At 44.4% G+C, this 27,302-nt stretch overlaps 1 protein-coding gene across 1 annotated transcript in view; it reads left to right on the forward strand.

Moving 5' to 3' along the window:
* The window catches only part of ankrd55 (ankyrin repeat domain 55), a 108,320-nt gene that overhangs the window by 52,654 nt on the left and 28,364 nt on the right, over positions 1-27,302 (forward strand). Inside the window, exons 5-7 of the mRNA XM_078549623.1 lie at positions 8,443-8,503; positions 16,044-16,172; positions 18,640-18,824. Of these exons, the coding sequence (XP_078405749.1) occupies positions 8,443-8,503; positions 16,044-16,172; positions 18,640-18,824 (375 nt within the window). The remainder of the gene's footprint in view (positions 1-8,442; positions 8,504-16,043; positions 16,173-18,639; positions 18,825-27,302) is intronic.

Raw genomic sequence — 27,302 nt, forward strand, 5'->3', positions numbered from 1 at the left:
CACTCGTCACATCCCGCCGACCAGAAAAAGACCCATTTATGGCTACTCTCTGTTTCCTGTTAGTCACATCACAGAATCACACAGAATCACAGTGCAGCAGAGGCCCTTCAGCCCATCGAGTCTGCACCGACACGTGAGAAACACTTGACCTACCTACCTAATCCCATTTATCAGCACTTGGCCCATAGCCTTGAATGTTATGACGTGCCAAGTGCTCATCCAGGTACTTTTTAAAGGATGTGAGGCAACCCGCCTCCACTACCCTCCCAGGCAGTGCATTCCAGACCGTCACCACCCTCTGGGTAAAAATGTTTTTCCTCACACCCCCCCAAACCTCCTGCCCCTCACCTTGAACTTATGCCCCCTTGTGACTGACCCTTCAACTAAGGGGAACAGCCCCTCATAATCTTGTACACCTCGATCAGGTCGCCCCTCAGTCTTCTCTGCTCCAATGAAAACAACCCAAGTCTATCCAACCTCTCTTCATAACTTAAATGTTTCATCCCAGGGAATATCCTGGTGAATCTCCTCTGCACCCCCCGCAGTGCAATCACATCCTTCCTATAATGTGGCAACCAGAATTGCACACAGTACTCCAGCTGTGGCCTCACCAAGGTTCTATACAACTCCAACATGACCTCCCTACTTTTGTAATCTATGTCTCGATTGATAAAGGCAAGTGTCCCATATGCCAGCCAACCTTCTATCCATGTCAATATGTTACCCCGAAACCAGGAGCTTATATTTTCTGCAATAAGGGGTGGAGTCATGCCTAGTACAAAGGAAGATGGTTCTGGTTGTTGGAGGTCAATCATCTCAGTTCCAGGATATCACTGCAAGAGTTCCTCAGGATAGTGTCCTCGGCCCAACCATCTCCAGCAGCTTCATCAATGACCTTCCTTTCATCATAAGGTCAGAAGTGGAGATGTTTGCTGATGACAATGTTCAGCATCATTCATGACTCCTCAGGTACTGAAGCAGTCCATGTCCAAATGCAGCAAGACCTGGACAATATCTAGGCTTGGGCTGACAAGTGATAAGTTACATTTGTGTCATACAAGTGCCAGGCAATGACCATCTCCAACAAGAGAGAATCTAACCATCACTCCTTGACATTCAACAGCATTACCATTGCTAAATCCCCCACTATCAACATCCTGGGGGGTTACAATTGACCCAAAACTGAACTGGACTAGCCATATAAATACTGTGGCTGCAAGAGCAGGTCAGAGGCTCGGAATAGTGCAACGAGTAACCCACCTTCTGATTCCCCAAAGCCTGTCACCATCTACAAGGCACAAGTCAGGAGTGTGATGGAATACTCCCCACTTGCCTGAATGAATGCAGCTCCAACCACACTCAAGAAGCCTGACACCATCTAGGACAAAGCAGCTCACTTGATTGGCACCACATCCACAATTGTTTGCTCCGTCCACTACCGATGCACAATGGCAGCAGTGTGTACCGACTATAAGATACACTGCAGGAACTCACTGAGCCTCCTTAGATAACACCTTCCAAACCCACGACCACTACCATCTAGAAGGACAAGGGCAGCAGACAGATCAGAACACCACCATAGGCCACTCACCATCCTGACTTGGAAATATATTGCTATTCCTTCACTGTCGCTGGGTCAAAATTCTGGAACTCCCTCCATAACAGCACTGTGGGTGTACCTACAACATATGCACTTCAGCAATTCAAGAAGGCAGCTCACCACCATCTTCTCAAGGACAATTAAGGATTGGCAATAAATGCTAGCCTAGCCAAAGGTGCCTACATCCGATGAGTGAATTAAAAAAAACCTTTGCTGTGGCATCTTATCAAATGTCTTCTAGAAATCTAAGTACAGTACATCCACCAGTTCCCTTATATCCACAGCACATGTGACTCCTTCGAAAAACTCCAATAAATTGGTTGAACATTATTTCCCCTTCACAAAATCATGTTGAATCTGCCTGATTACCTTGAATTTTTCTAAGTGCCCTACTGTAACATCTTTAATAATAGCTTCTAACATTTTTCCTATGACAAATGCTAAGCTAACTAGCCTGTAGTTTCCTGCCTTCTGTCTCCCCCCACCATTTTTTGGACATTGGAGATACATTTGCCATTTTCGAATCTAATGGAACCTTCCCGAATCCAGAATGGAAAATTAAAACCAATGCATCAACTATCTCAGTGGGGAGGAGATGGTGGCCGAGTGGTCATGTCACTGAACTAGTAATCCAGAGACCCAAGCTAATGCCTTGGGACATGAGTTAAAATCCCACTGTGGCAGCTGGTTGAATTTAATTTCAATTAATAAATCTGGAATATAAAGCTAGTCTCAGTAATGGTGACCATGAAACTACCATTGATTGTCGTTAAAAACCCATCCGGTTCACGAGTGTCCTTTTGGGAAGGAAATTCGCCGTCCTTACCTGGTCTGGTTTACATGTGACTCCAGACCCACAAGCAATGTGGTGGACTCTTAACTGCCCTCTGAAATGGCCTAGCAAGCCACTCATTTCAAGGGCAATTAGGGGTGGGCAACAAATGCTAGGTTTGCAACCGATGCCCACATCCCATGAAAGAATTAAAAAAAACTAGTCATTTCTTTCAAGACCCTAGATTAAAGTCCGTTAGGACCCGGGGATTTGTCAGCCCGCAGCACCAATAATTTGCTCGATACCACTTCTCTGATAATTGTAACCTTCCCCAATTCCTTCCTCCCTTCCATTTCCTGATTTACAGCTATTTCTGGGATGTTACTTATATCCCTTATAGTGAAGACCGATGCAAAATACCAGTTCAATTTATCTGCCATCTCTTTATTTTCCATTATTAATTCCCCAGACTCACTTTTTACAGGACCAATGCTCACACTTTTCTTATTTAAATATCTATAGGCCTGAATTTTCCCATTGGCGATTTGGGGGCGGGGCCCGCTCGCTGACGGGAAAATGACGTGGGATGACATCGGGAGGAACCCCTGACGTCATCCCAGTCCCTATAAATTTTTAGGAAGGCAGGCGGACAGCTAAATCAGCTGTCCGCCCGCCAACCTGTCAATGGCCAATTAAGGCCATTGACAGGCTAATTAAGATAATTAAAGATCTGCCCGTCCAACCTTAAGGCTGGCGGGCAGGCCAGGAGCCCCAGTGGGCTTCTGATAAAGCATGAAACCTCATCCACTGGCGGGTTGAGGTTTCATGTCCGTTTTTAAAAAGTCTAATAAAGTTTATGTCATTTTTATTAAAATTGACATTGTCACATGAGGGGGACATGTTAATAATTTTTTAATTTTTCTATTTTTTGACTTTTCTTACCTGTCACTAATCTCCCTGAGACAGAACTTTGCCTCAGGGAGCAGTGCACTCTTTCGTGTGCATGCGCGAAAGAGCGCACTTTGACAGGTGGGGAATCCCTCCCCCCCCCGCACAGGAAGCGGTCGGGCAGGCCGCTGGGCTGGCCTTAATTGACTCACCCACTCAAAATGGCCCCGTTTCGGTGGCGGGGGTCAGCTGTCTGCCCGCCGCTGAGCCGATGGGGCCCGCCTGCCATCCGAGGGCAAAATTCTGCCTATAGAAACTCTTACTATCCGTCTTTATATTTCTAGCTAGCTTCCTCTCATACTCTAAGTTTTCCCTCCTTATTAATCTTTTTGTCATTCTTTGTTGTTCCTTGCTGTCCAATCTTCTGACCTGCCACCCGTCATTGCACATATATGCTTTTTCTTTAAGTTTGATACTGTCTCTAGCTTTTTCCGTTAACCACGGATGGTGGGTCCTTCCCTTGGAAGTTTTCTTCCTCATTGGAATGTACCTATTCTGTGTATTCTGAAATATCCCTTTAAAAGTCTGCCACTAGTTATGGAAGGCATGCCCTCACCAGTAAAACCATTCTGAAGACAATTGAACCAGAAAATCCAGTGATGCTGTAGCATTTTTCCCAAAGACGAAGTCTGGAGATTATGTGTGGTGGTGGTTGGGGAAGTCAGCATGTTTGCCGATGGGCAGCGGGCTGGGTGAACACGCATGATCTTCCACTTTTCAGCTCGTTCTACATGAGTGAGGAGTTCAGCAAATCTTGTGGCGGGATGGGCAGGAAGTCGCCTGCACCGCCATTGCCTCATGGAGTTGGAAGTCCTGGTGCCATATTTAAAGAGCGCCCAGACAGACATTCACTCATTGCAGGCCAGGAGCTCCGCATTACTCCTCCAGAGTCCTTGCAAATGCAGCTCATACTGGAGAAGCTTGCAAATGTGAGCTATCATATCCCAGGACATAAGGCGACGCCTCCGGCGTTGCCTTTTGCTCATCTCCAGACAAGAGCGCAGCCAGAAAAACACCCATGCTCACAGTTGCAGCGGTCCATGTTTGCCAGCCTCTTGACCTTATGGAGGCCCCGCTGCCTCTTGCTGATCAGGCCCTTGCTCCTCATGGCCCTGTGCCAACAGGCGATGGGCGTTCCATCCCCTCATCTGGATGAGAGGCATTACTAAGGCAGGGTTGCCTGCAGCCTGCGTTATAGACAATGTTACAGTCTGTTCAACAGCACTGTTTTCCTCTTACCACCTGTCCATAAACAGAAGGGGCAGCATTTTGCGGTCCCTCCCAATGGTGGGATCTTCCGGTCCGGCTGAAGTCAAGGACTATTGAACAGCTCACTGCATTTTCCAGCCCTGCCCCTGCTGTGACGGGGCCGTAAAATTCCATCCAATGTGCTTTGAATTCATTTTTTTTAAGATTAAGCGTTGGCGTATTTTCCAAATCCCTCGGTTTACGTGTGATCCAATTTTACTAATAACCCCAGAGCAATCTTGAGTTAGGATTAACTCAGAATGTTTTTTATTTTTACACATTCAAGACATGTGAAAAGGAGTGTTCGTGGCTTCCCACTCCACATTCACACAATAAAGGGAGTAATAGAGGGAAGGAGGTTTACAGTACAAGGATCACGAAAAAACTGAATATTGGTTCATGTGCGTTCCAGAGTCCCAAAGTCAGAGTCCAAAGAGGAAGTCTTTCATGTAGGCATTTGATGGTTGGCTGGCTGGAAACCAGTATTGTATGATTCACTTTTTCAGGTGGTGTTGATGTCACAAGATGAAGTAGGTGTGCAGAGATGGCATCAGTTCTATAGGCGAGGATACAAAATCTTCCAGTAGAGTCAGGTTAGATGGGCATGTGGTCCAACTGGATGGAGCTTGCTTCTGTGTGGCCTGTTAAACAGCAGACTGGCTGCACAGCTCAGAAAGGTAATATTAAACTGCTCAGAAGGCCGGAGTCTTGGGTCATGTGATCTTCATGTCTCAGCCATTATGAGTTGAAAGGGGCATTGAGGGTCTGTTGTTTGGGAAGCCATTGCCTCAACAGATCCATGGACTCAGCTCACAGGGTTGGCTTATCAAATGCAAATGGAAATCCTATAGCTCCTTTTTAAAATTGGTTTGTACAGTCCCAGGTCTGTTAGAAATTCCTTAGGCATAACGAGGTGTGACATTTCCAAAACTGAGAGGAGAATTCTTTTGTTCTGGAGACTGTGGGGGATAATTTCCAGACAGAGGGTCAGCCATCCTAATTATCTTTGTTAAGCAGAAAAGTCATGTTTAAAAATAAGAAATAGTAATAAGGATAAAGTTTTTAAATATATGCAGGGTTGGGTTTCTGTTCCATGTTGGAGGAACCCAACACCTGCATCATTGACGCTTCAGTGGATGTGTGAACGAATTGAAGTGATAAATTTAGTGAGCATGTCCTTTAGAGGGTTCCTTCCATCTCAAAGCCAACAAGCCAGTCCTTCACCTGGTCTCCATTTAGACATGGCATCCCCACATCCCCTCCCAGGTAAAGGACATACTGGAGGACCAGAGATGGAAGTTCTTCCCATTCCTACATGAATGCATATGGAGACAATGCTCTTTGGCCAGGGTAATGAGAGCCATGTGCAGGAAGCCTCATGTGGACACTTTTTCACTTGCCTCCACTACTCTTGGAACTCTATAGAGAGACCATTGCCTTGGCAGCATAGAGGACCAACTGCATGATCCTTTGTCAGCCATGCCCATTCACATGGGAGGATGAAGGTTTGGAGTCGCGTGTTGGCTGCCGTCCACCAGCCATACCCCTTGGGGGCATCCACCTCCTTCCCTCCTCTATTTATCCCTGCCTCTGACTGCAGTCGATGGCAAAGGGCACAGAATGCAAGCCAGCTCCACACCTTGCTGAGATCTTGAGGTTATGAGACCCATGAGTCAGGAGCAAACCTACTGCCGTGTTGGCTTCACCATAGAATGAAGATCACAATTGAGCACTGTTGTCATCCAGTTTCCTCATGATTATTAGGGTGTCCCTTTAGTTGGCCAATTGTGCTGACCTTGAACTGCACCCATCCGAAAAAGCCCTCCTCCCACTTTAAGGCATCGCAGTTTCACATGGAATGGAAAGATGGTGCGCCTAACTTTCTAAACATGTTCCACCACCTTCTACCTTCCCCTTGTCACCCACCCACTTCCACCCATCATCATAGACCAACCCAATGTCACCTTTTGTCTCCATTCTGTCACCCTTGAACCTTCCCCCATTACCCTAGACCCTATAACCATCCAATTCTACATGCCATTCCTCCCCTCAGAGCCAACGCCCATTACTGTCCCCATGCCCACCCTGACCCTGCCCCCTCACCTTATCAAGCCACCTCCATGACCCACCCAATGATACCTTCACCTGCCAGATTCACACCCTAAACTTGCCACCCTATCACATCCCACTTCCCCCTCTGACTGACTGTTCCCTCCTACAACCAGTAACCTAAGTTCGCCCTCTGCCCCCCCGCCCCCCAGGTCCCCATCATCAACTTCATTGACCCCCACCCTCTAAGACACTCTCCCCCTTCCCTGGATAACCTCCCCATCTTCCCCCATAAGCCTGTCTCCTCTGTCCAGCATTGGAGCTGCCTATGAAACACACACATCCAAATTGCTAATTGCTATCTTAAGGATAGGTGAAAGCAGCATCTACGTACCTTGAAGTCGTTGATGAAGTTAAGCCACCAGGTGTATGCCAGTCATGTACAGTGTGAAATAGGCCATTCTAGTTATCTGCCAGTGGGGCACTTAATTTGGAGGGAGCATGTGCTTCTGGCGAGTTGACCTTTTAATGAACATTCATGAGATGCAAATGAATGCAAATATGGTTCCCGTCGTAGATCATTGGGAAAGTCAAGCCACCTTTAACCTGCATTCAAAGTCGGAACTACAAAATTCCAAACTGATTTCCTGATGGCGGGAAACAGACTTTTGCAATCACTCCAAATTTTGTGCCCCCACCACAATTCTTGCAGCTGACGGGAACAGAAAATTTTGCCTAATATTGCTGCTGTATACAAAAGTAGATCATAAGAGAAGTGGCTAAAATTAGGTCCTCTTTTCCCTGTTCTTCTTCTCACTTCTTGAGCTGGTAGCATCATCTCTGTTCTAGTCTTGCAGTGGGTCAGTGGTACTATAGCAGAAAAATTGGCTGCCTTCTCGATGACAGCCAAAATCAAGCAGTAATTCTGACATGTTAAGCCAGATTTTGGCCAAATATTGGCCAGCACCTTCTAGCAAGGATATGAATATCATGTGAATTGCGACTTGCTACAAGATGATTTGCAACACTCTGCCTTTAGTTTTACGAAGATGGCATCTCTGCTTAATCTCCCTTTAGATTTCATAAAATGCTGTATTTGTGCATTAATTGCCCATTAAACTTACATTGAAAGTTAAAGCTAATAAATATCAGCACAAGTACCCCTTTAACAATGTGATAATTGTTAATGACTATCAATCAATCTCTCTTGTCCATGAAGTAAGCTATTGTGTGCAGTGTCATTTCTTCAGATTGTGAGACGTTTTGGGACTTTTTTAAAATGTCATTTTTTTCTTTCTTTTACGTCATTGCTTTTTCTTTCATGCTTTATCCAATTTTTCTTTCCTAATCTTTCTTTTTCTTTCTGTACTGAATTTGACATTGAACTTACCTACTTTAATTCACTCTCCTTCTAAGTCCTCCCTCTGTTTATTTCCCAATCATTTAATCTAATTGACTAAGGAGATACACTGTCTTGTTCACTAAATGTTGCCTTCACTGTGCTGTTATTAGCTTGCATTTCCAGTAACACTATGGGTTTTTTTTCAATTACCAATGTGCAATTGTAAGTCCGCCCAACAGGGCGCACAAGATACCCTGCTGCAGTAAAATTTGGCCCATTGATTAGTGCAAGAGGCAAAATAAAAGAGAGAGTGGCTAATTCCAGTATTCACCAATGTATTTATGAAGAAGCTGTAAATTAACCCTTCTTCCTCTAACTATGAAGAATGCTGCATTTATGATCCATGAATTAACACCGATATATCTGCTATAAATTACCCATTATTGTAATGCTGTGTTAAAAGCTATCTTTCATTTGCTCTAGATTGCTAGTTGTACTGTTGCAGCAAACTACAATGTATGAGATAAATCATCAAGACAATGAGGTAAGTGAAGAAGTGTTTTGTTTTTCACTTGTTGATTACATTGTTCAAATAAACCTTTGAGAACTAATAACGTAACAATGTTAGGGCCATAACTTGTGCACGTGTTTTCTAATCCCCTACTGTAATTTAGGCAGAAGTTCTTGAAATGGAGAAAGGGCAGGAATGGCTGATAACACTGATCTTCCTCCTAAATTGAAACAAGAGATTGGGAGACCCTGCTGAAATTCACAGCCTACATTTTTTGTGTCATATTTTCAAGTGTGTAAACTTTCACAAGAAAATATGTAAGAACGTAAGGAAGTACAGGACTGGAAAATATCTTTTGGCCCATCGAGTCAGTCCCAGAATTTGAAAATGTAAAACACTGTTCACTATTACAATCCTCAATTGATTCTCCTAAAATACCAGGCCAGCTCCCTCTTCTCCCAGTGTCCTTGCAAACGACCTTCTCCAATCTCCCTGCCCTCTCCAAAGTCCTTGAACATGTTGTGGCCTCCCAAATCCTTTCCCTTCTTTCCTGGAGCTCTGTGCTTGAATCCCTCTAATCAGGTTTCCTCCTGTCACAGTACTGAAACAGCTCTTATCAAAGTCACAAATTGTATCCTATGTGACTTGTGAAAAAGCTAAATTTTCCCTCCTCGTCCTTCTCAACCTGCCTGCAGCCTTTGACACGGTTGACTACACCAGCCTCCTTGAATGCCTCTGTGCTGTTGTCCAGCTGGCTGGAACTGGTCTCACCTGGCTTTATTCTTAATTATCTAATCGTAGCCAGAGGATCACAGGTAATGGCTTCTCTTTCTGCTCTCACACTGTTACCTCTGCTGTCCTCCAAGGATCTGTCCATGCACCAGCCCTCCCATATTTCTGATCCACATGCTTTCCCTTGGAAGCCAGCGTTAGTTTTCACATGTACGTTGATGACACCCAGCTCTACTTTACCATCACCTCTCCCAACTCCTCCATTCTCCCTAGCAGTCCCTCGAAGCGAGGAAGACACTTGCCGCAGAACCCCTGGAGTCTTGTGCCTGGAGTCTTTTAGCATGGGGAGGCTGTTGTGCTGCAGCTACCACATGATACTAGCTGACTTGGAAGCTCCTCCACTCTTATCAAATGCCTTTTTGGAAGGATTTACAGGTTGATAATCAACGTAATGGCCACATTACGAAGACATCTTCTATGGCCATCAAGTCCTAATGCAGGAATCAGACCCTGAGCTTCTGGCTCAAAGGTAGGGATGTTACCCAATGCACCACAAGACCTCCTACTTCTCCATTGTTGCTAAGTTATCAGCCTGCTTATCTGACATTCAGTCCTGGATGAGCAGAAATTTCTCCAAATTAAATATCAGGAACACTGAAGTTATTATTTTTGGTCCCCACTCCAAATCCCATTCCTGAACGATTCCTTCTCCCTGGCAACAGTCTGAGATTAAGCCAGCCCGTTTGCAAACTTGGTGTCATATTTGCCCTCAAATTGAGCTTCTGACCTCCTATTCATGCAATCTTTAGGATAGCCCATTTCTACCTCTGTAACATCACCCGACTTTACCCCGTCTCCGCTCATCTGCTAATGAAATCGCCATTCATGCCTTCATTACCTCTGGACTTGACTATTCCAACACATGTCTGGCTGGTCTCCCACATTCTACCCACTGCAAACTTGAGCTCATCCAAAACTCTGCTGCCCATGTCTTGAACCAGGTCCTGTTCCCCTATTGTCCCTGTGCTTGCTGACCTACATTAGCTCCCTGTCACGCAATGTCTTAATTTTAAAAATCTCATCATTGTTTTCAAATCCCTTCATGGCTTTCTCCTTCCCTATCCATGTGATCTCCTCCATCCCCACAACCCTCTGAGGTATCTGTGCTCTTCCAATTCTGGGCTCTTCTGGATCCTAGATTTTAATTGCTCCATCATTGGTGGCTGCGTCTTCAGTTGCCTAGGCCTCAAGCTCTGGAATACAACCCTCCTTACATCTCTCTACCTCTCTACCTTGCTTTCCTCCTTTAAGGTATTCCTTAAAACTTACCTCATTGACCAAGCTTTTAGCCATCTGATATAATATCTCCTTAAGTGGCTCAGTGTCACACTTTGTTTTATAATACTTCAATGAAGCACCTATTGAAGTATTTATGTTGCTGTAACTTGTTGCTGTTCTACTTAACTGGGAGTCAATGTAGAGCAGCGAGCACAGGGGTAATGGGCGAATGGGACTTGGAGCAAGTTAGGAAAGGGGCAACAAAGTTTTGGATGAGTCGAGTTTATGCAGGATGGAAGATGGGAGGCTGGCCAGGAGAGCATTGGGATGGTCAGGTCTGGAGGTAACAAAAGCATGGATGAGTGTTTTAGCAGCAGATCAACTGCAGCAGGGGTAGAGTCTGGCCATATTATGGATGTGGAAGTAAGCAGTTTTGGCAAGGAAGTGGATTTGTGATCAAAAACACACCTAGGTATCAACTAAGATAGTAAGGTTATGAAAAGTATGAATCAACCTCAGAAACTGCCAGGAAGAGATGGAGTGAGTGGCTGGGGAACAGAATTCGTGGTGAGGTCTGAAGACAATGGGCTGAATTTTATCATTGTGGCTGGGGCCCCGATGATTGGCTGGAAAACCAGGGGCAACCCCACCTTGGCCATTTGCGGGATCACTGCACACATTTCCCGGGGGTCAGGCAACTAATAGGTTGCATCGGGGCTGTCCTTTAAAGCATGGCCACCCACCTCCAGCAACTGCTGGCCCATCGGAGTACTGACAGCTCAGAAGCGCCACTGCTAAGGCAGTGACTGGGTGAAAAGAACGCCACAGAAGCATGATACCCTCTCAACCAGGTAAATGGGATCTGAGCACCAGGGCCTCTCAGGCAGGCACTGGCGAAGAGGATGGATGGGTTGGTGAGCACGGGGAGAGGTGTTGCTGTTGGGTGGCAATTGCTGCCCATGGGCTCTTGTGTGGGCCACAGAGTTCCCAAATAAGAGCGACCACCCTGAGCGTGCAAAGAAGCTGCCAGGGTTGTTATGGACAGGAGGGTGTGACTGCAGGTGAGGCAGGTATGGGGACCCAGGGGGTAGCGTTCGAAGAGCCTTGGCTCCTGCAACTGTCCAACAGTTACAAGTTTCTTGAAAACTGTGTGGACGAGAGAGGGGACTGCAGGGAAGATGAGCAAACTGACCACGGCACCGTGGTACAGGGATTCAACAAGTGGGGGCAGGAAATAGGAACATAATAGTGATCGGGGACAGTATAATTAGGGGGATAGATACTGGTCTCTGCAGCCATGAATGTGAGTCCCGAAGGCTGAGTTGCCTGCCCGGTGCCAGGGTTAAGGACATCTCCTCAGGGCTGAAAAGGAACTTGGATTGGGAGGGGAGGGATTCCGTTGTCGTCATCCACATTGGTACCAACAACATTGGTAGGACTAGAAAGGGGGTCCTGCTGAAAGAATTTGAACAGTTCAGTTAGGAGCTAAATTAAATTACCTCCGAGGTAATAATCTCAGGATTGCTACCTGAGCCACTGGCATAGGGTAAATAAAGTCAAGGAGTTAAATGCATGGTTCAAAGGTTGGTGGGGGAGGAACGGGTTTCAGTTCATGGGGTGAAAGCAAAATACTGCAGATGCTGGAATTCTGAAACAAAAACAAAAAGTGCTGGAAAAACTCAGCATATCTGACAGCATCTGTGGAGAGAAAGACAGAGTTAACGTTTCGCCACAGATGCTGTCAGACCTGCTGAGTTTTTCCAGCACTTTTTGTTTTCTTTCAGTTCATGGGGCACTGGCACCAGTACTGGAGTAGAAGGTAGCTGTTCCGGAGCGGGCTTCACTTGAACCTGGTGAATCGAATAACTAGAGCTGTAAACTAAATAGAGGGGGCGGAAGGTTCTAGAAAGGGGATACATAGGCTTACAAAGCAAAAGGATATGGCAGAATTGCAGGGCAGCTATTTAGGGAATGATACCGAGAGTATGATAGGAATGGACAGAGTGTACAGACAGAAAATAAAACAGCAAATAGGGTGAAAGGGGGAAAAAATGGTAAAAAGGCAAAATTAATGGCCCTTTACGTAAATGTATGTAGTATTCAGAACAAAATAAATAAATTAATGGCACAAATAGAGGTTAAAGGGTATGATCTTATAGCCAAAACAGAGACATGGTTACAAGGATATCAAAGCTAGGGAACTAAATATTCAGGGGTATGTGGCTTTTCGAAAGGACAGGCAAGAAGGAAAGGGTGGTGGGGTAGCATTGTTAGTATGAGATGGAATAAGTATGGTAGCAAGAAATGATCTTGGATGGGAAGATGTAGAATCCATATGGGTGGAGGTAAGAAATAACAAGGGGAAGAAGATACTGGTGGGAGTCTATAGGCCCCCTAACACAGTAACTATACTGTGGTACAGAGAATAAGTCAGGAGTTAATGAGGGCATGTAAAAAAGGCAGTATATTAATCATGGGTGACTTTAATCTTCATGTAGATTGGGAAAATCCAATTTGCAGAGGCAGCCATGAGCAAGGATTCACAGAGTGCATTCAGGACAGTTTCCTAGAACAATATGTTGTGGATCCAACCAGGGAGCAAGCTATTTTGGATCTGTTAATGTATAATAAGGCAGGTTTAATAAATGATCTCAGGGTAAAAGATCCTCTAGGAAACAGTGACCATAATATAGTAGAATTTAGCATTCAGTTTGAGAGTGAGAAACTTGGGTCTGAAACAACTGTGCCAAACTTAAAAAGGGTAATTACAAAGGAATGAGGGCAGAGTTGGCAGGAGTGGACTAGGAAAGGAGTTTAGCATAAAAGAGGGTTGATGAACAATGGCAGACATTTAAGAAAATAGTTCATGACTCACAAACAAGATATATCCCAGTGAGGAAGGAGGATTCTAGGGAGGGGATAAACTAACAATGTTTAACCAAGGAAGTTAAGGATAGTATCAAATTGAAAGAAAAAACGTACAATGTGGCAAAGATTAGTGGTAAACCAGAGGATTGGGAAAGTTTTAAAAACCAAAAAAAAATGACCAAAAAATAATAAAGAGGGAGAAAATAAACTTTGAGGGTAAACTAACAAGTAATGTAAAAATAGACAGTAAGAGTTTCTTTAAATATATAAAAAGGAAGAGAGAGGCCAAAGTGAACATAGGCCCCTTACAGAATGAGGGTGGGGAAATAATAATGGGTAACAAGGAAATGGCAAAGGAGTTGAATAAATGCTTTGCAACAGTCTTCACAGTAGAAGACACAAATAGCATTCCAAAAATACTAAATAACCAAGGGGCAAAAGGTCGGGGGGAGGGGGCGGTGGAAATACATACAATAACTATTACTACAGAAAAAGTACTAGGGAAACTAATGGGGCTATAGGTCGATAAGTCCCCTGGACCTGATGGGTTGCATCCTAGGATATTAAAGGGAATAGCTACAGAGATAGTGGATGCACTGCTGGTAATCTTCCAAGAATCTTTAGATTCTGGAATAGTCCCAGAGGATTGAAAAACTGCCAGTGTAACACTCTTATTTAAAAAGGGAGGGAGACAAAAAACAGGTAACTATAGGCCAGTTAGCTTAACATCCGTCATTGGGAAAATGTTAGAGTCTATTATAAAGGATATAATAATAGAGCATTTAGAAATGCATAATATAATCAAGCAGAGTCAGCATGGCTTCATGAAGGGAAATCATACCTGACAAATTTATTACAATTCTTTGACGAGGTAACAAGCAGGATAGGTGAAGGGGAACCAGTAGATGTAATATATTTGGATTTCCCAAAGGCGTTCGATAAGGTACCGCACGTTAGGCTACTTAATAAGAGTCCATGGTGTTGGGGGTAGTATATTAGCATGGATAGCTAATGGAAGACAGAGATTTGGGATAAGGGGGGCATTTTCAGGATGGTAACCTGTAACTAGTGGAGTGTCACAGGGATCAGCGCTGGGGGATATAGACAGGTTAAGTGAGTGGGTAAAAACTTGGCAGTTGGAATATAATGTGGGAAATTGTGAGGTTATGCACTTTGACAGGAAGAATAGAGGAGCTGAATATTATTTAAATGGAGAAAGACTGCAGAAAGCTTAAGCACAGAGGGATTCAGGGGTCCTCGTGCATGAATCCCGAAAAGCTAGCATACGAGTTCAGCAGGTAATAGGGAAGGCAAGTGGAATGTTGGCCTTTATTTCAAAGGGAATGGAGTATAGAAATAGGGAAGTCTTGCTAAAACTATACAAGGCACCAGTTGGACCACATGTAGAATACTGTGAACAGTTTTGGTCCCCTTAACTAAGGAAAGAAACACTGGCATTGGAAGCAGTCCTGAGAAGGTTCACTAGGTTGATCCCAGGTATGGAGGGATTTTCTTATGAGGAGAGGTTGAGTAGGTTGGGCCTGTACTCATTGGAGTTTAGAAGAATGAGAGGCGACCTTATTGAAACATATAAGATTCTTCAGGGGCTTGATGCTGAGAAGCTGTTTCCCCTTGTGGGAGAGCCTAGGATCAGAGGACATAATCTCAGAGTAAGGGGTTGCCCATTTAAGACAGAGATCAGGAGGAATTTCTTCTCTCAGAGGGTAGTCAATCTGTGGAATTCTTTACTGCAGAGGGCTGCAGAGGCTGGGTCGTTAAGTATATTCAAGGCTGAGAAACAGATTTTTAATCAGTAAGGGAATCAAGGATTATGGGGGAAAGGATGGAAAGTGGAGTTGAGGATTATCAGATCAGCCATGACCTCACTGAATCGCAGAGCATACTTGATGGGCCAAATAAACTATTTCTGCTCCTACGTCTTATAGGGTTCACTGGGCAGTAGGCCCACCTACCAGTGGCAAAATGTGGTGGAAAAAAAGCCCTGAAATGGCCAATTAAGTGGCTTAATTGGCCTCTGGGTGGGAGGACTGTTCTTCCCTGTTGCTGGCAAATGGCATAACAGAAAAAAGATGGGCACTCCATCCCAGCCTTCCCTCACCATTTTATGGGTCCCTCCACCCCCAATTCGTCCCTTGAAGGCTGGGAAGATCCAGCCCTATGACTTCAGTCTTTCCAATGTTTATTTGGAGAAAATTTTTGCTGATCCAGTACTGGATGTCAGAGTGTAACAAATTGGAGACAGTGGAGTGGCCAAGAGAGATTGTGGTGAAGTAGAGCTGAATGTTGTTAGTATACATGTGGACCATGAGATCATGTTTTCAGATGATGTCACCAAGAGCCAGCATGTCAATGAAAAATAGGAGGTACCAAGGATAAATCCTAGCGGGATTCCAGAAGTAACGGAGCAGAAGCAGGAAGAGAAACAGAGAAGCCTCCCAATTCCCATCTCTGGTGGGAAGATAAGACCCAAGTATCTCTGAAAACTTCTTTAGTTTCACTTTCAAGTTCATAATACAATTGACCCCTTCATTATGTTACAGTTATGTAACAGTCAACAAGCCAGTCGTTGTTTAATTAATTTTAGGACGCATTCTAAAGAAAAATTAGTTTCAAAGCATAAGCCAGTAAAACTGTTTGTCCCACGTTTTTGAACACTTGTTTCTTTATCCTCCAGGGTATGACCCCACTTCATTGGGCTGCTTTTCACAACCGGCCACAGCACGTCCAGGCCTTACTACAGAAAGGAGCTGACCCAACATTGGTTGACAAAAACTTTAAAACAGCCCTTCACTGGGCAGTGCAGGTAAGATTATTTCCTAAATCAAATTCAGTTGCTTAGGATAGTTGGGGTAAATGAACTGCACAATGTGGAACCTACACATATAAACCAGGGTCAGGATTTTACGTCCCGCGGGCAGGAATGAGCCCGACCCGATTGGGCGTAAAATCATGCGTGATGATGTTGGGCGAGCATCCCGCCGTCATCGTGCGCTTGCACGATCTTTTGGTCAGTGGGCGCACACGAGAGTCGGCAGCGCACCCGCTGACAATTAAGAGGCCTATTAAGGCCCTTAAGCAGGTAACAAATTGTATTTTTCGCTGCCTGTCCAACCATTGGGTGGCGGGTGGGCGAATAGACCAGGTGGATTATTTATGAAACCTCATCCAGTTTTCCAAAAGTAATTTAAAAAAATTTTTAAACATCATTTTAAACATGTCCCTCTTCATGTGACTGAGTGACATGTGGGGACATGTTTCACTCATTTTTAAATGTTTATTTTTGTGTCCACAATTGTTCAGCTCCCTGAGGCAGCTCTGTGCCCTCAGGGAGCTTTCAGCGCGTGCTCCCCTGCACATGCACAGACTTCTGCGCTCACACTCCTCCCGTCCCCATGGCAGTGTTCAGCTCCTTCAGTGCGTGTTTCACGCTGGCTGGCTGTTAATTGGCCAGCCAGTATGAAATTGCGGTCGGGGCCCGATTGTGGGCGGCGGTCCCTTTCGCGGCCATCCGGGCCTGCCTGCTGCGCCCACCTGACAACTGGAAAATCCTGCCCCAGGAAAAGTTTAGGTTCAATTTCTGCCATGTTCTTAGTTAGCTGCTCTTAGGTGGTATACAATTGTTACAATACAATTAGTTTCAGTGTCTTCTGGCTAGGTAAGGCAGAGAAAAAATCAGGAAGAGTTTCTTCCCTGGCTGACATCTAAAAAAGATGTTTTTTTCCTAACTGGGGATGGGGTAAAAAATTAAATTACATATACTGATTGAGGGGATAATGTGGATTATGGTACAATGTTGTACTTACAAGCAGAACAGGACCCATAGGGGAAAGTGATAACTATGTCACCTTTCTAAATAAATCACTGTCAATAACACAACGTGATTTGGCAAAATATATTCCCTTTGTAATGGGTAAACTGTCTGCAATTATCTAGTACTGCTGTCGAATTACAGTTAAACACAGGCTGCACAATAGACCTTCAGTTATTCAAAGAAGAGATGCTAAGTTTTCAGATCACATTTTTGTCTCTCTGGTACAATTATAAGTCTCCTCCCTTGTACCAAGAAAGCTTAATGAGTTTGATCAAGATTTTTTCAACAACACTAGCTAATACGGGCAACCAGATGCATTTTAGTTAATTATTTACTAATCAGAGTATGATTGCCTTAAACATTCAAACAACAGTAGCAGAAACAGTGGTCTTGAAGTTCCAGTATAAGCACAGTGAAGTGGAACCCCCATTCATCCCAGCTTCAAATTGGAAGCCATGTCCCAAATCCTGGGGACAGGATTATTTGCATGGCCAAGGTGGTCATCTTTGATGAACTTGTTTCAAGATACCAGATAAGAAGAAAGAATGAGAGCCCCAAAAATATTCTCCACTTCAGATCCTCTGCTCCCAGGCTTTCTTTGGGAAGGTAATCATTGGCACTGGAATTAATTACCTTTCTCTAGTAACGGTTCAGGGCCTCTTATGAGCCACAGCAGGACTCACAACAACTCTAGGTAGATCTACCCACCATCCCTACCTCCTGGAATTGAAAAGCAGTGCAAATGGGGAAGAATCACGACATAAGTGGGCTACTCTCCTAATTCCTTCCAGCCCCAGGAATTACAGGTCCCATAATCTCTAGACTCGTGTGTCACAGAGTTAAGAGAATAATGTGGGATCATTATACTATGGTGCAAAGATAATCTGTAAATAGAAAAGATTTCAGCATCTATTTTTTGCTTGCACTAAAAATGCTATACCCTGTCTTAATCATTTCATGTCATAAATTTTTATAAATTTGCGCTGGCCTTCTTTGAGAATTACAAACAAAGCTTCATAAAAGACAAGCAACATGGATAATTTTCATGTCTTGTGAAAATGAATGTGTTTGTCATATAACAAAGGAAGAACTTGCATTTCTAAAGCACCTTTCACAACTTCTGATGTGTGGCCACTGTTGCAAAGTAGGGAAACTGTCAGAATATAGTGGATAATGGACTGCAATGCTTAACAGCTATTGCGTATGAAACTTGCTGGCAGTAATGTCTCTGCATTGTAATAATGAAAGGTTTTTAAATTACTTTACAGACAAGCTAACAACACTTCTGAATAACTTAAGCTGAGAACTCAATTCGATGCATTTAATTGCTTTTCAGTGCTACCGTAGCAACCCTAGTCCAGATCAAACAGAGCATTGTTATGGCATCAGAATATTGAAGACTGCCATCATTGCCTAATCATGTAGTACTTTTAATTGCTTTATTCGTACCTTTTGCCAGAGTGGGAATAGAACCATGACTTCTATCATTCTGGATCATCATCTGAGCCCATCTATAATAAACTACGATGATGAAAATGGAAAGACAAGTGTGCACATAGCAGCAGCAGCTGGATACAGTGATATCATCTATGATCTGGCAAGAATTCCAGAATGCAACCTGCAACCACTTGATGTGGACGACAGGTACTACATCCATGTCTACTCCAGAGTGATGCAATATCTTCCATTCCTGTTATGTATTTAATTTTTTGAAAAAGAAACATTACATTTTACCAGTACAACAATTATTTAATATACACTTGTGACCAACAAGCTCCACTATCCTGGAGTTCTTTCGAGCATATTAATATTGTCCCCATTGTCACCACCTACTGGTTATCTAGGTTTACCTAGGACTTAAAGTAACCTGTAATATAAAATGTTTGATAAATAACAATATGTATGCGCTGAATACATACTAATAAAAGCCTCTTCTAAGTAGAAGTGAAAACGTTAAGCTCATTGTATCTGTGTCAGCTCTCAGCAACAGCAACTCAACCAATCCCACTTTCCCCATAGCTTTGCAAATGTTTTCTCTTCAGATAATTATCCAATTTCCTTTTGAAAGCCACAATTGAACTGCCTCCACCACACACTCAGCCAGTGCATTCCAGATTCTAACCACTCACTACATAAAAAAAAAATTCTCATTGTGATCTCTGGTTTTTGCTAATCATATAAATCAGTGTCTTCCGGTTCTCGATCCTTCCACCAATGGGAGCACTTTCTCCCTATCTACTCCGTCCAGATCCTCGTGATCTTGAGCACTTCTATCAAATTTCCTCTCAACATTACCTTCTCTAAGGAGAACAGTCCCAGCTTTGCCAATCAATCCACGTAACTGAAGTCTCTCATCCTGAAACTTTTCTAGTGTATCTTTTCTGCACCCTCTCCAATGCCTTCACATCCTTCTTGAAGTGCCCAGAACTGAACACAATACTCCAGTTAAGTCCAAACCAATGTTTTATAAAGATTCATCATAACCCACTTGCTGATTTACTCTATGTCTTTGTTTATAATCCCATTTGGGGATCTCATATGCTCTATTAGCCATTTTCTCAACTTGCTCTGCCACCTTTAATGATTTGTGCACATATACACCTAAGTCCCTCTGCTCCTGCACTTCTGTTAAAATTGCACTCTTTATATTATATTGCCTTTCCCCATTTCTCCTATCAAAATGTATCACTTCATTCTTCTCTGCATTAAATTTCATCTGCCATGTATCTGCTCATTCCACCAGCCAGCCTATGTATCTTTTCTGCATCCTCTCCAATGCCTTCACATCCTTCCTGAAGTGCCCAGAACTGAACACAATACTCCAATTAAGTCCAAACCAGTCCAAGTCCATATCCAGGAGGATATCACTATCCTTCTCCCAGTTCACAATAACCCAAGCTTTGAGTCATCTGTAAATTTTGAAATTTTTCTCTGCATGCCCAAATCTAGATCATTAATATAGATAATAAAAGCAGTAGTACAAATACCAACCCCTGGGAACTCCACTACATACCGTCCCGCAGACCAAAAAACAACCATTCACCACTACTTTCTGTTTCCTGCCACTCAGCCAAGTCCATATCTATGCTGCCAATGTCTCTTTTATTCCATGGGCTTCAACTTTGCTGGCAAGCATGTTATGTAGCACTTCATCAAATGCTTTTGTAAGTCCTTATACACCACCTCAATAACCTGCTCTTGAGCTTGGCCAAATTAGCCATTAACAAATCCAGGCAGCGGGCGATTGAGGGGGTCGTCCCACCCGACTGTTTGGACCTCTTCCGCGGCTACGTTCGCGGCCAGGTGTCCCTGGAGAGGGAGCACGTGGTGTCTGCCGGCACCGTCGAGGCCTTCCGTGCCCAGTGGGCACCGCGGGGTCCGGGGTGCTTTATCGACCATCTTAATCACATTTTGATTTGAGGTTTGTAAGTTTCCTTTAAACTTTGTCTTTGGTTTTACAGCTGACCTAACTTAGGGGCTGTATTTACTTTATCCCTCATTTTGTTAATTTAGTTTACTTGTTTGACTCTGAAAGAGTTACACCATCTCAATTGCATTACTCTCATTAACCCCATCTGTTACCTTATCAAAAAACTCAATCAAATTAGTTAAACACAATTTGCTCTTAACAATCTGCTCTTAACAAATCCATGCAGGCTTTCTTTAATTATACAAGTGTTACAACCAGGTGAGAAGGGGTGAACTGGCTCCCCTCTATTCAACCTCCTCGGTTAGTTACAACAGATCGGAATGCATTTAACTATTTAAGCTGTGAGCAATAAGGAGTCAATCAAACAAGGTTTTCTTGAATCAAGGAATGATTTCTTGATTCAAGGAATCAAATTTATTAACCACTAAACCTGAGAAGATTAATAAAAACGTGATGTCAAGCATTTGACCTTATGCAGTCATTTGGACACACACACACACATATAAGAAATAAAGTGAGCTAGAGTCAAATAAAAAATGGTAAAAGAATATATGGTTAAGTGTCCTTTGATTGTCCTTGAGGCATAGATTTTAAATGCTGATTTAGTTTAGCTGGTTCTTGGATGTGGTCAGATGTAGAAGATGTTGCAGTTATTACAAGATCTCGGTTTGCTGGTAGGTTTCTGGTAGAGTTGGCTTCCTGAACGGGGCATCACACTTATTCCAAAAGGGAGAGAGGGAGAGCCAGCAGCCTTCAGTCTGTTTCCTCTCCTGAAGACTTTCTCGACACCAACTGTGTCACATGCAATTTCTGTCAAATGGCTGGGCAGCCTTGCCTTGAAACAGGAATATAGGGACATAGGGGCAGGAGTAGGATATTCATCCCCTCGAGCATGCTCCACCATTTATCTAGATCATGGCTAATCTTCAACCTCAATGCCATCTTCCTGCATTATCCCCGTATCCTTTGATGTCATTGGTAACTAGAAATCTATCAACCTCTGCTTTGAGCACACTCAATGATTGAGCCTCCACAGTCCTCTGAGGTAGAGAATTCGAAAGATTCACCACCCTCTGACTGAAGAAATTCCTCCTCATCTCAGTTCTAAATGAATCACCTCTTATTCTGAGACGGTGTCTTCTGGTTCTAGACCCCCAACCAGGGGAAACATCCTTCCCGCATCTAATATTCCAAAATTCCTTAGATTCTGGAAGGATGCCAATGGATTGGAAAATACCTAATGTAACGCCTTTATCCAAGAAAGGAGGGAGGCAGAAAGCAGGAAACTTCAGGCCAGTTAGCCTAACATCTGTCATAAGGAAATTGCTGGAATCCATTATATGGTCATAGCAGGATACTTAGAAAATCATAATTTGATCAGGCAGGGTCAAAATGGGTTTGTGAAAGGGAAATCGTGCTTAACTAATTTATTAGAGTTTTTTTGAAGAAGTAACAAGCAAGGTGGATAAAGGGGAACCTGTAGATGTGTGTACTTGGATTTCCAGGACGCAGTTGATAAGGTGTCACATCAAAGGTTACTAAGCAAAATAAGATTATGGCCTGGATTTTTCCTATGGCGGGCGGGCTAGGCAGGAGCGGGCGGGGGCAGGTGCGGAGCCGATCACCGCCTGCGATTGGCTGCACGCCGCCATTTTACGTGGGCAGGCCAATTAAGGCCCGCCCAGCATAACGCACGGCCGGTAGCAGCGCTACCTGTGCAGGCAGGGGTAGGAGGGAGAGTCGGGGCCTGCGCTCTTTCACACATGCGCGCAAAAGAGCACAGCAATCTCCCTGAGGCAGCTCCGTGCCTCAGGGAGATTGAATGGTTATGAAAATTAATAAAGGACTGATTTAAAAATTTATTCAAACCATTCCAATAATTTATATAGATTTTTCTTTTCCCACCTATTTCCATTATTTTTAAATCTATACCTGTAATGCCCTGTCAGTCTTTCCACCCCCACCCCCACCCCCACTAGAGCTGTACCTTGAGTGTCCTGCCATCCATTCTTAATTAGCACATTTGTTTAGATAATATCACCACCTTCAACACCTCTTTGTTCCTTTGTCTGTGACATCTTTGATTATCTGCTCCTATCACTGCTTGCTTGTCCCTACAACCACCACCCCCCAACTTCTCTCCCCCCACCGCCCCCCCCCCACCTTAAACCAGCTTATATTTCACCCCTCTCCTAATTTTACTCAGTTCTGTTGAAGGGTCATGAGGACTCGAAACGTCAACTCTTTTCTTCTCCGCCGATGCTGCCAGACCTGCTGAGTTTTTCCAGGTAATTCTGTTTTTATTTTGGATTTCCAGCATCCGCAGTAGTTTTTTGTTTTTACTTTAAGCTGGCGTTTGGCTTCACGGTTTCTGAGGTGGAATGTACAAACTTGCACAAAATGAGCGCTAATGCTATGGAAGACGAGTTTCTGGACTGTGTTAGGGATGGTTTTCTAAAGAGTATGTTGAGGAATCGATTAGAGAACAGGCTATTTTAATTTGATATTATGTAACAAGAAAGGGCTAATTAATCATCTTTTTGTAAAGAACCTTTAGGAATGAGTGACCATAATATGTTGAATTTTACATTCTGTTTGAAAGTGAGGTAGTTTAATCTGAAGCCAGGGTGTTAAATTTGAACAAAGGAAATTATGAAAGTATGAGGGGCAAATTGGCTGAGGTAAATTAGGAAAATACATTAAAAGGTATGACGGTACACAGACAATGGATAATATTTGAAGAATTATTACATCGTTTATAGCAACTATACATTCTTTCAAGGCACAAAAAAACCCAAAAAGAAAGGTCACTCAATCATGGCTGATAAAGGAAGTTAAGGATTGTATAAGATTAAAAGAAAAGGCCTATAAAGTTGCCAGAAATATTAGTGAATCTGAGGACTGGGAGCATTTTAGAATATAGCAAATGAGGACCAAGAAACTGATAAAGAAGGGGGGAATAGAATATGAATGTAAACTAGCAAAAAGCTTAAAAATGGACTGTAAAAGCTTCTATAAGTATGTAAAAGGAGTTGCTTGGCTAAGGCAAATAGCAGAGAAGCTAAATGATTACTTTGAGTCTGTCTTAGAGTAGGTAGGGAGAAACTGTTCCCACTCGTCAAGGCATCGAGAATGAGAGGGCTCAGGTTTAAAGTGATTTGCAAAAGAAGCAAATGTGATATGGGAAAAAACTTTTTGACACAGCGAGTGGTTCGAGTCTGGAATGCACTGCTTCGAAGTATGGTGAGGCAGGTTCAATTGAGGCATTTAAGAGGGCAATAGATGATTATTTGATTAGAAACAATGTGCAAGGGTACGGGGAAAAGGCACGAGAATGGCACGACGTCATGATGCTAATTTGGAGAGCTGGTGCAGACACAATGGGCCATTCAGGCCTCCTCCTGCGCTGTAACAATTCTGTGATTCTGTCTTCACTGAGGAAGATATAAGAAATCTCCCAGAATTAGAGATCTAAGGGACGAAGGAGAATGAGGAATTGATGGAAATTAGTATTAGTAAGAAGGTTGTATTTGAGAAATTAATGAGACTGAAGGCTGATAAGTCCCAAGCACCTGATATTCTACATCCCAGAGTGTTGAAAGAGGTAGCTATGGAGATAGTGGACGCATTGGTAATTATCTTCTAAAATTCTATAGATTCTGGAGCAGTTCTTGCAGCTTGGAAGGTAGCAAATCTCACCCCACTATTTAAAAAGGGAGGAAGAGAGAAAACGGGGAACTACAGACCTGTTAGCCTTACATCAGTAGCCAAGCACTCAATGGCCTCAACCAGCTAGGCCATTAGCTCAAGCCCCAACAATGCCTCAGATGAAAACCCTGAGGACACCACAGTAGAAGACCCATCACAGCACTCAACCACACCCTCCACCAGTGCAGAGACACACACCTCGGTGGGACCTAGTTCTAGAGCAGCCTCGGGGTCACAATCTGGTGAGCACAGCACACAATCTGGTCCAAAGCAGGCAGAGTCAGAGACATCTGAGGTCTCTGGCACTCAGCAGAACCCTGGCCTCCAGCAGTCCTCTGAGTCCGAGTCAGATGATGACTCTCCAGACTCGGTCCTAAATCAATTGGTGGAGCTGTAGCAACAATTGCGGGAACATCAGGAAGGGATGCCTGCTGCATTCCTCAGATTGCAACGAATGATGGAGGAGTCTGTCCACAGTTAGTCCGAAGTGATAGCGCCGGCATGCCAACACATCGAGGTCAACAGATGGCGGCCACCATGGAGTCCTTGGTCTAGGACATCGGTCCTGCACTGCTGCAGGAGCTGCACTCCATCACTGTAGACATTGGTGGCATCCATGCAAGAGGGGGGGGAGGGACACCTCGATCTCACTCCAGCCACCCCTTCTCCTCAAGGAGTCATCCAGGGGCCCTCGGGCACCCATAGGGAAGAGGACCAGCAGATGGACACCCCAGGGCCATCCACCCAGGTGACTCCAGGAGTGTCCGACCAATCCCAAACCCTTCTTCCTGTGACCCCATTACCTCCAGCTCCACAGGCTGGGGAGGGTGCACCGGCCCCACAGCAGGACATCCAAAGCAGGCCGTGCCCTCCAAATCCTGGCCCTCCAGGGGATGCCTGCCAAAGTCATCACAGACAACAGGGCATAGCAGTGAGCAGGCTGTCTCTACCTCTGCTGTGGATGTCAGAGGTGGACCCAGACATAGCAGTCGGGTTAGAAAGTTAGAAAATTTTAGGAGTACAACAATGGCACAGGTGTTCACAACATGCATATAATGTTCACAAATGTAAATAGAATCGTACCCATTTCACATCTCCTCTTGTGTATGCCTCCTTTTTTATGGTGAGCTTTTTTGCTGTGATGTGGTGTGATACCATGGTGCACTCTTGTCTGTCAACCGCATTTCCGACTTTCCGAGTGTACATCTGTTATGCTCACCAATAAGTGGGTGCACCTTGCCACCTCAAGGTGCTGAAGCTGTGCCCCTCTCAGCCACCTTATTGCCCTGGCACTCAAACCTACAATCTTGAGTGTTTCTCAACCTGTAATTATCTGAATTGCAGCCACAAGGCTCTCGTCACAATGTTGGGATACAGCCGAGACGTGTGATGCCAATTGAAAATGGTGATTTTTGGCAGACAACACAGCCTTTGAGCATGTTCTGGAAATGCACATCATAGCTTTAGACAGTATTGAAGGGAACAATGGGATAGGAGTTAGGATGTACTGAAGCTGAAGTCTGCTCTTTGTTAGCAACAACTCATCACCTCATGGTGACTGAGCATTTTGGAGTTTGCAAGGGCCAGGGTTAGCCATGAGGGCACAACATGTGTCGTAAAGAGGAGTCATATTAATGTCTGCAAGTTGTTCAACGTTGTCATCTTCAGGTGGTCCACATGCATAGTAAGGTGAGGATAAAAGCGGGCCAACATTCCTAACTGAGAGTGCATGTGATAGAGAAGAAGGTGACATAGAGAGTTGAGTTATCTCTGATTAGATGCAGTCCTGCAGAACATCCTCAGCTGTCTGGGCCCAAGTGTCACCTATCAGTTTCACCATCAAGGTTACACAGAATGCGTTGTCCTAGTGCTGGAGATGGATCTCCTCGAGGAGCGTTGCCAGATTGAAGGCATACAGCTATAAGCCCGCTGAGGATAGTGGAACAGCCCCTGGCTCTTGTAGGCTGCCGTTACGACTGGGATGCTGGAGAGACGCTTGAAGAGGCAGCACTTTCTGATGTCTGATGCCGGGGCTCCCTCCTCCAGTTAGCGCTTCATCTCAGCAAGGTCACATGTTCCCAAGGCTTCATCTTCCTTCAAAGGATCAGGACAATGTGAGCCTGATGTGTAACTATTCACTCATACTGAAGTGCATGGTTGAAATGAGAGGAATAGCAATGCTGGTGTTAATGTTGGCCCATGATGGAGGGCAATTGTCCTTTTTTTCATTCATTTATGGGATGTGGGCTTCGCTGGCTAGGCCAGTATTTATTGCCCATCTCTAATTGCCCCTGAGAAGGCGGTGGACAGCTGCCTTCTTGAACCGCTGCAGTCCAAGAGGGTACTCACTGCAATTCATCATCCCCCTTCTGGAATCTGGTGGCGGTGAGGGCTGCACAACTCCCTCATCTGGTCTACACTATGGCCTTTTTCCCTGGAGCCTCAGCCTCCTCAAACTCAATGCCCTCATTCTCTTGATGTCCTCCTCGTCGGAGGAGACGTGCAGCTCCTCCATGTCAGCATCTAGCAAGTCCTTCTTTGCAGCGCTAGCTTGTACAGTGTGCAGCAAGCCATGATAATCCATGAGACCCTCTGGGGAGTGTACTGGAGTGTTCTGTCAGATCTGTCAAGGCATTGGAATCGCATTTTAAGATGCCTTTGGTCTGCTCCACCAAGGCTCGGGAAGCAACATGAGCATTGCTGTACCTTCGCTCTGCAGGATTCTGTGGCTGACACATGGGCATCAAGAGCCTTTGAGGGTACCCTTGTTAATGAGGAGCCAACTCTGATTCCTGTGTGGTTCCTCGAAGATGTCCAGGATCTGCGGTCTACTCAAGATGCATGAGTTATGGATGCAACTGGTGCAAACCTGCATGATAAATTTCTTATGGTCGTAGACCAGCTGTATATTGAGCAAGTGGAAGCCTTTCCTGTTTATGTGTTGAAGTGTCTGTTGCCAAGAAGCTTTTATAGGCACACGAATG

Source organism: Cetorhinus maximus, chromosome 1, assembly GCF_964194155.1.
Source record: "Cetorhinus maximus chromosome 1, sCetMax3.hap1.1, whole genome shotgun sequence".
NCBI lineage: Eukaryota > Metazoa > Chordata > Chondrichthyes > Lamniformes > Cetorhinidae > Cetorhinus > Cetorhinus maximus.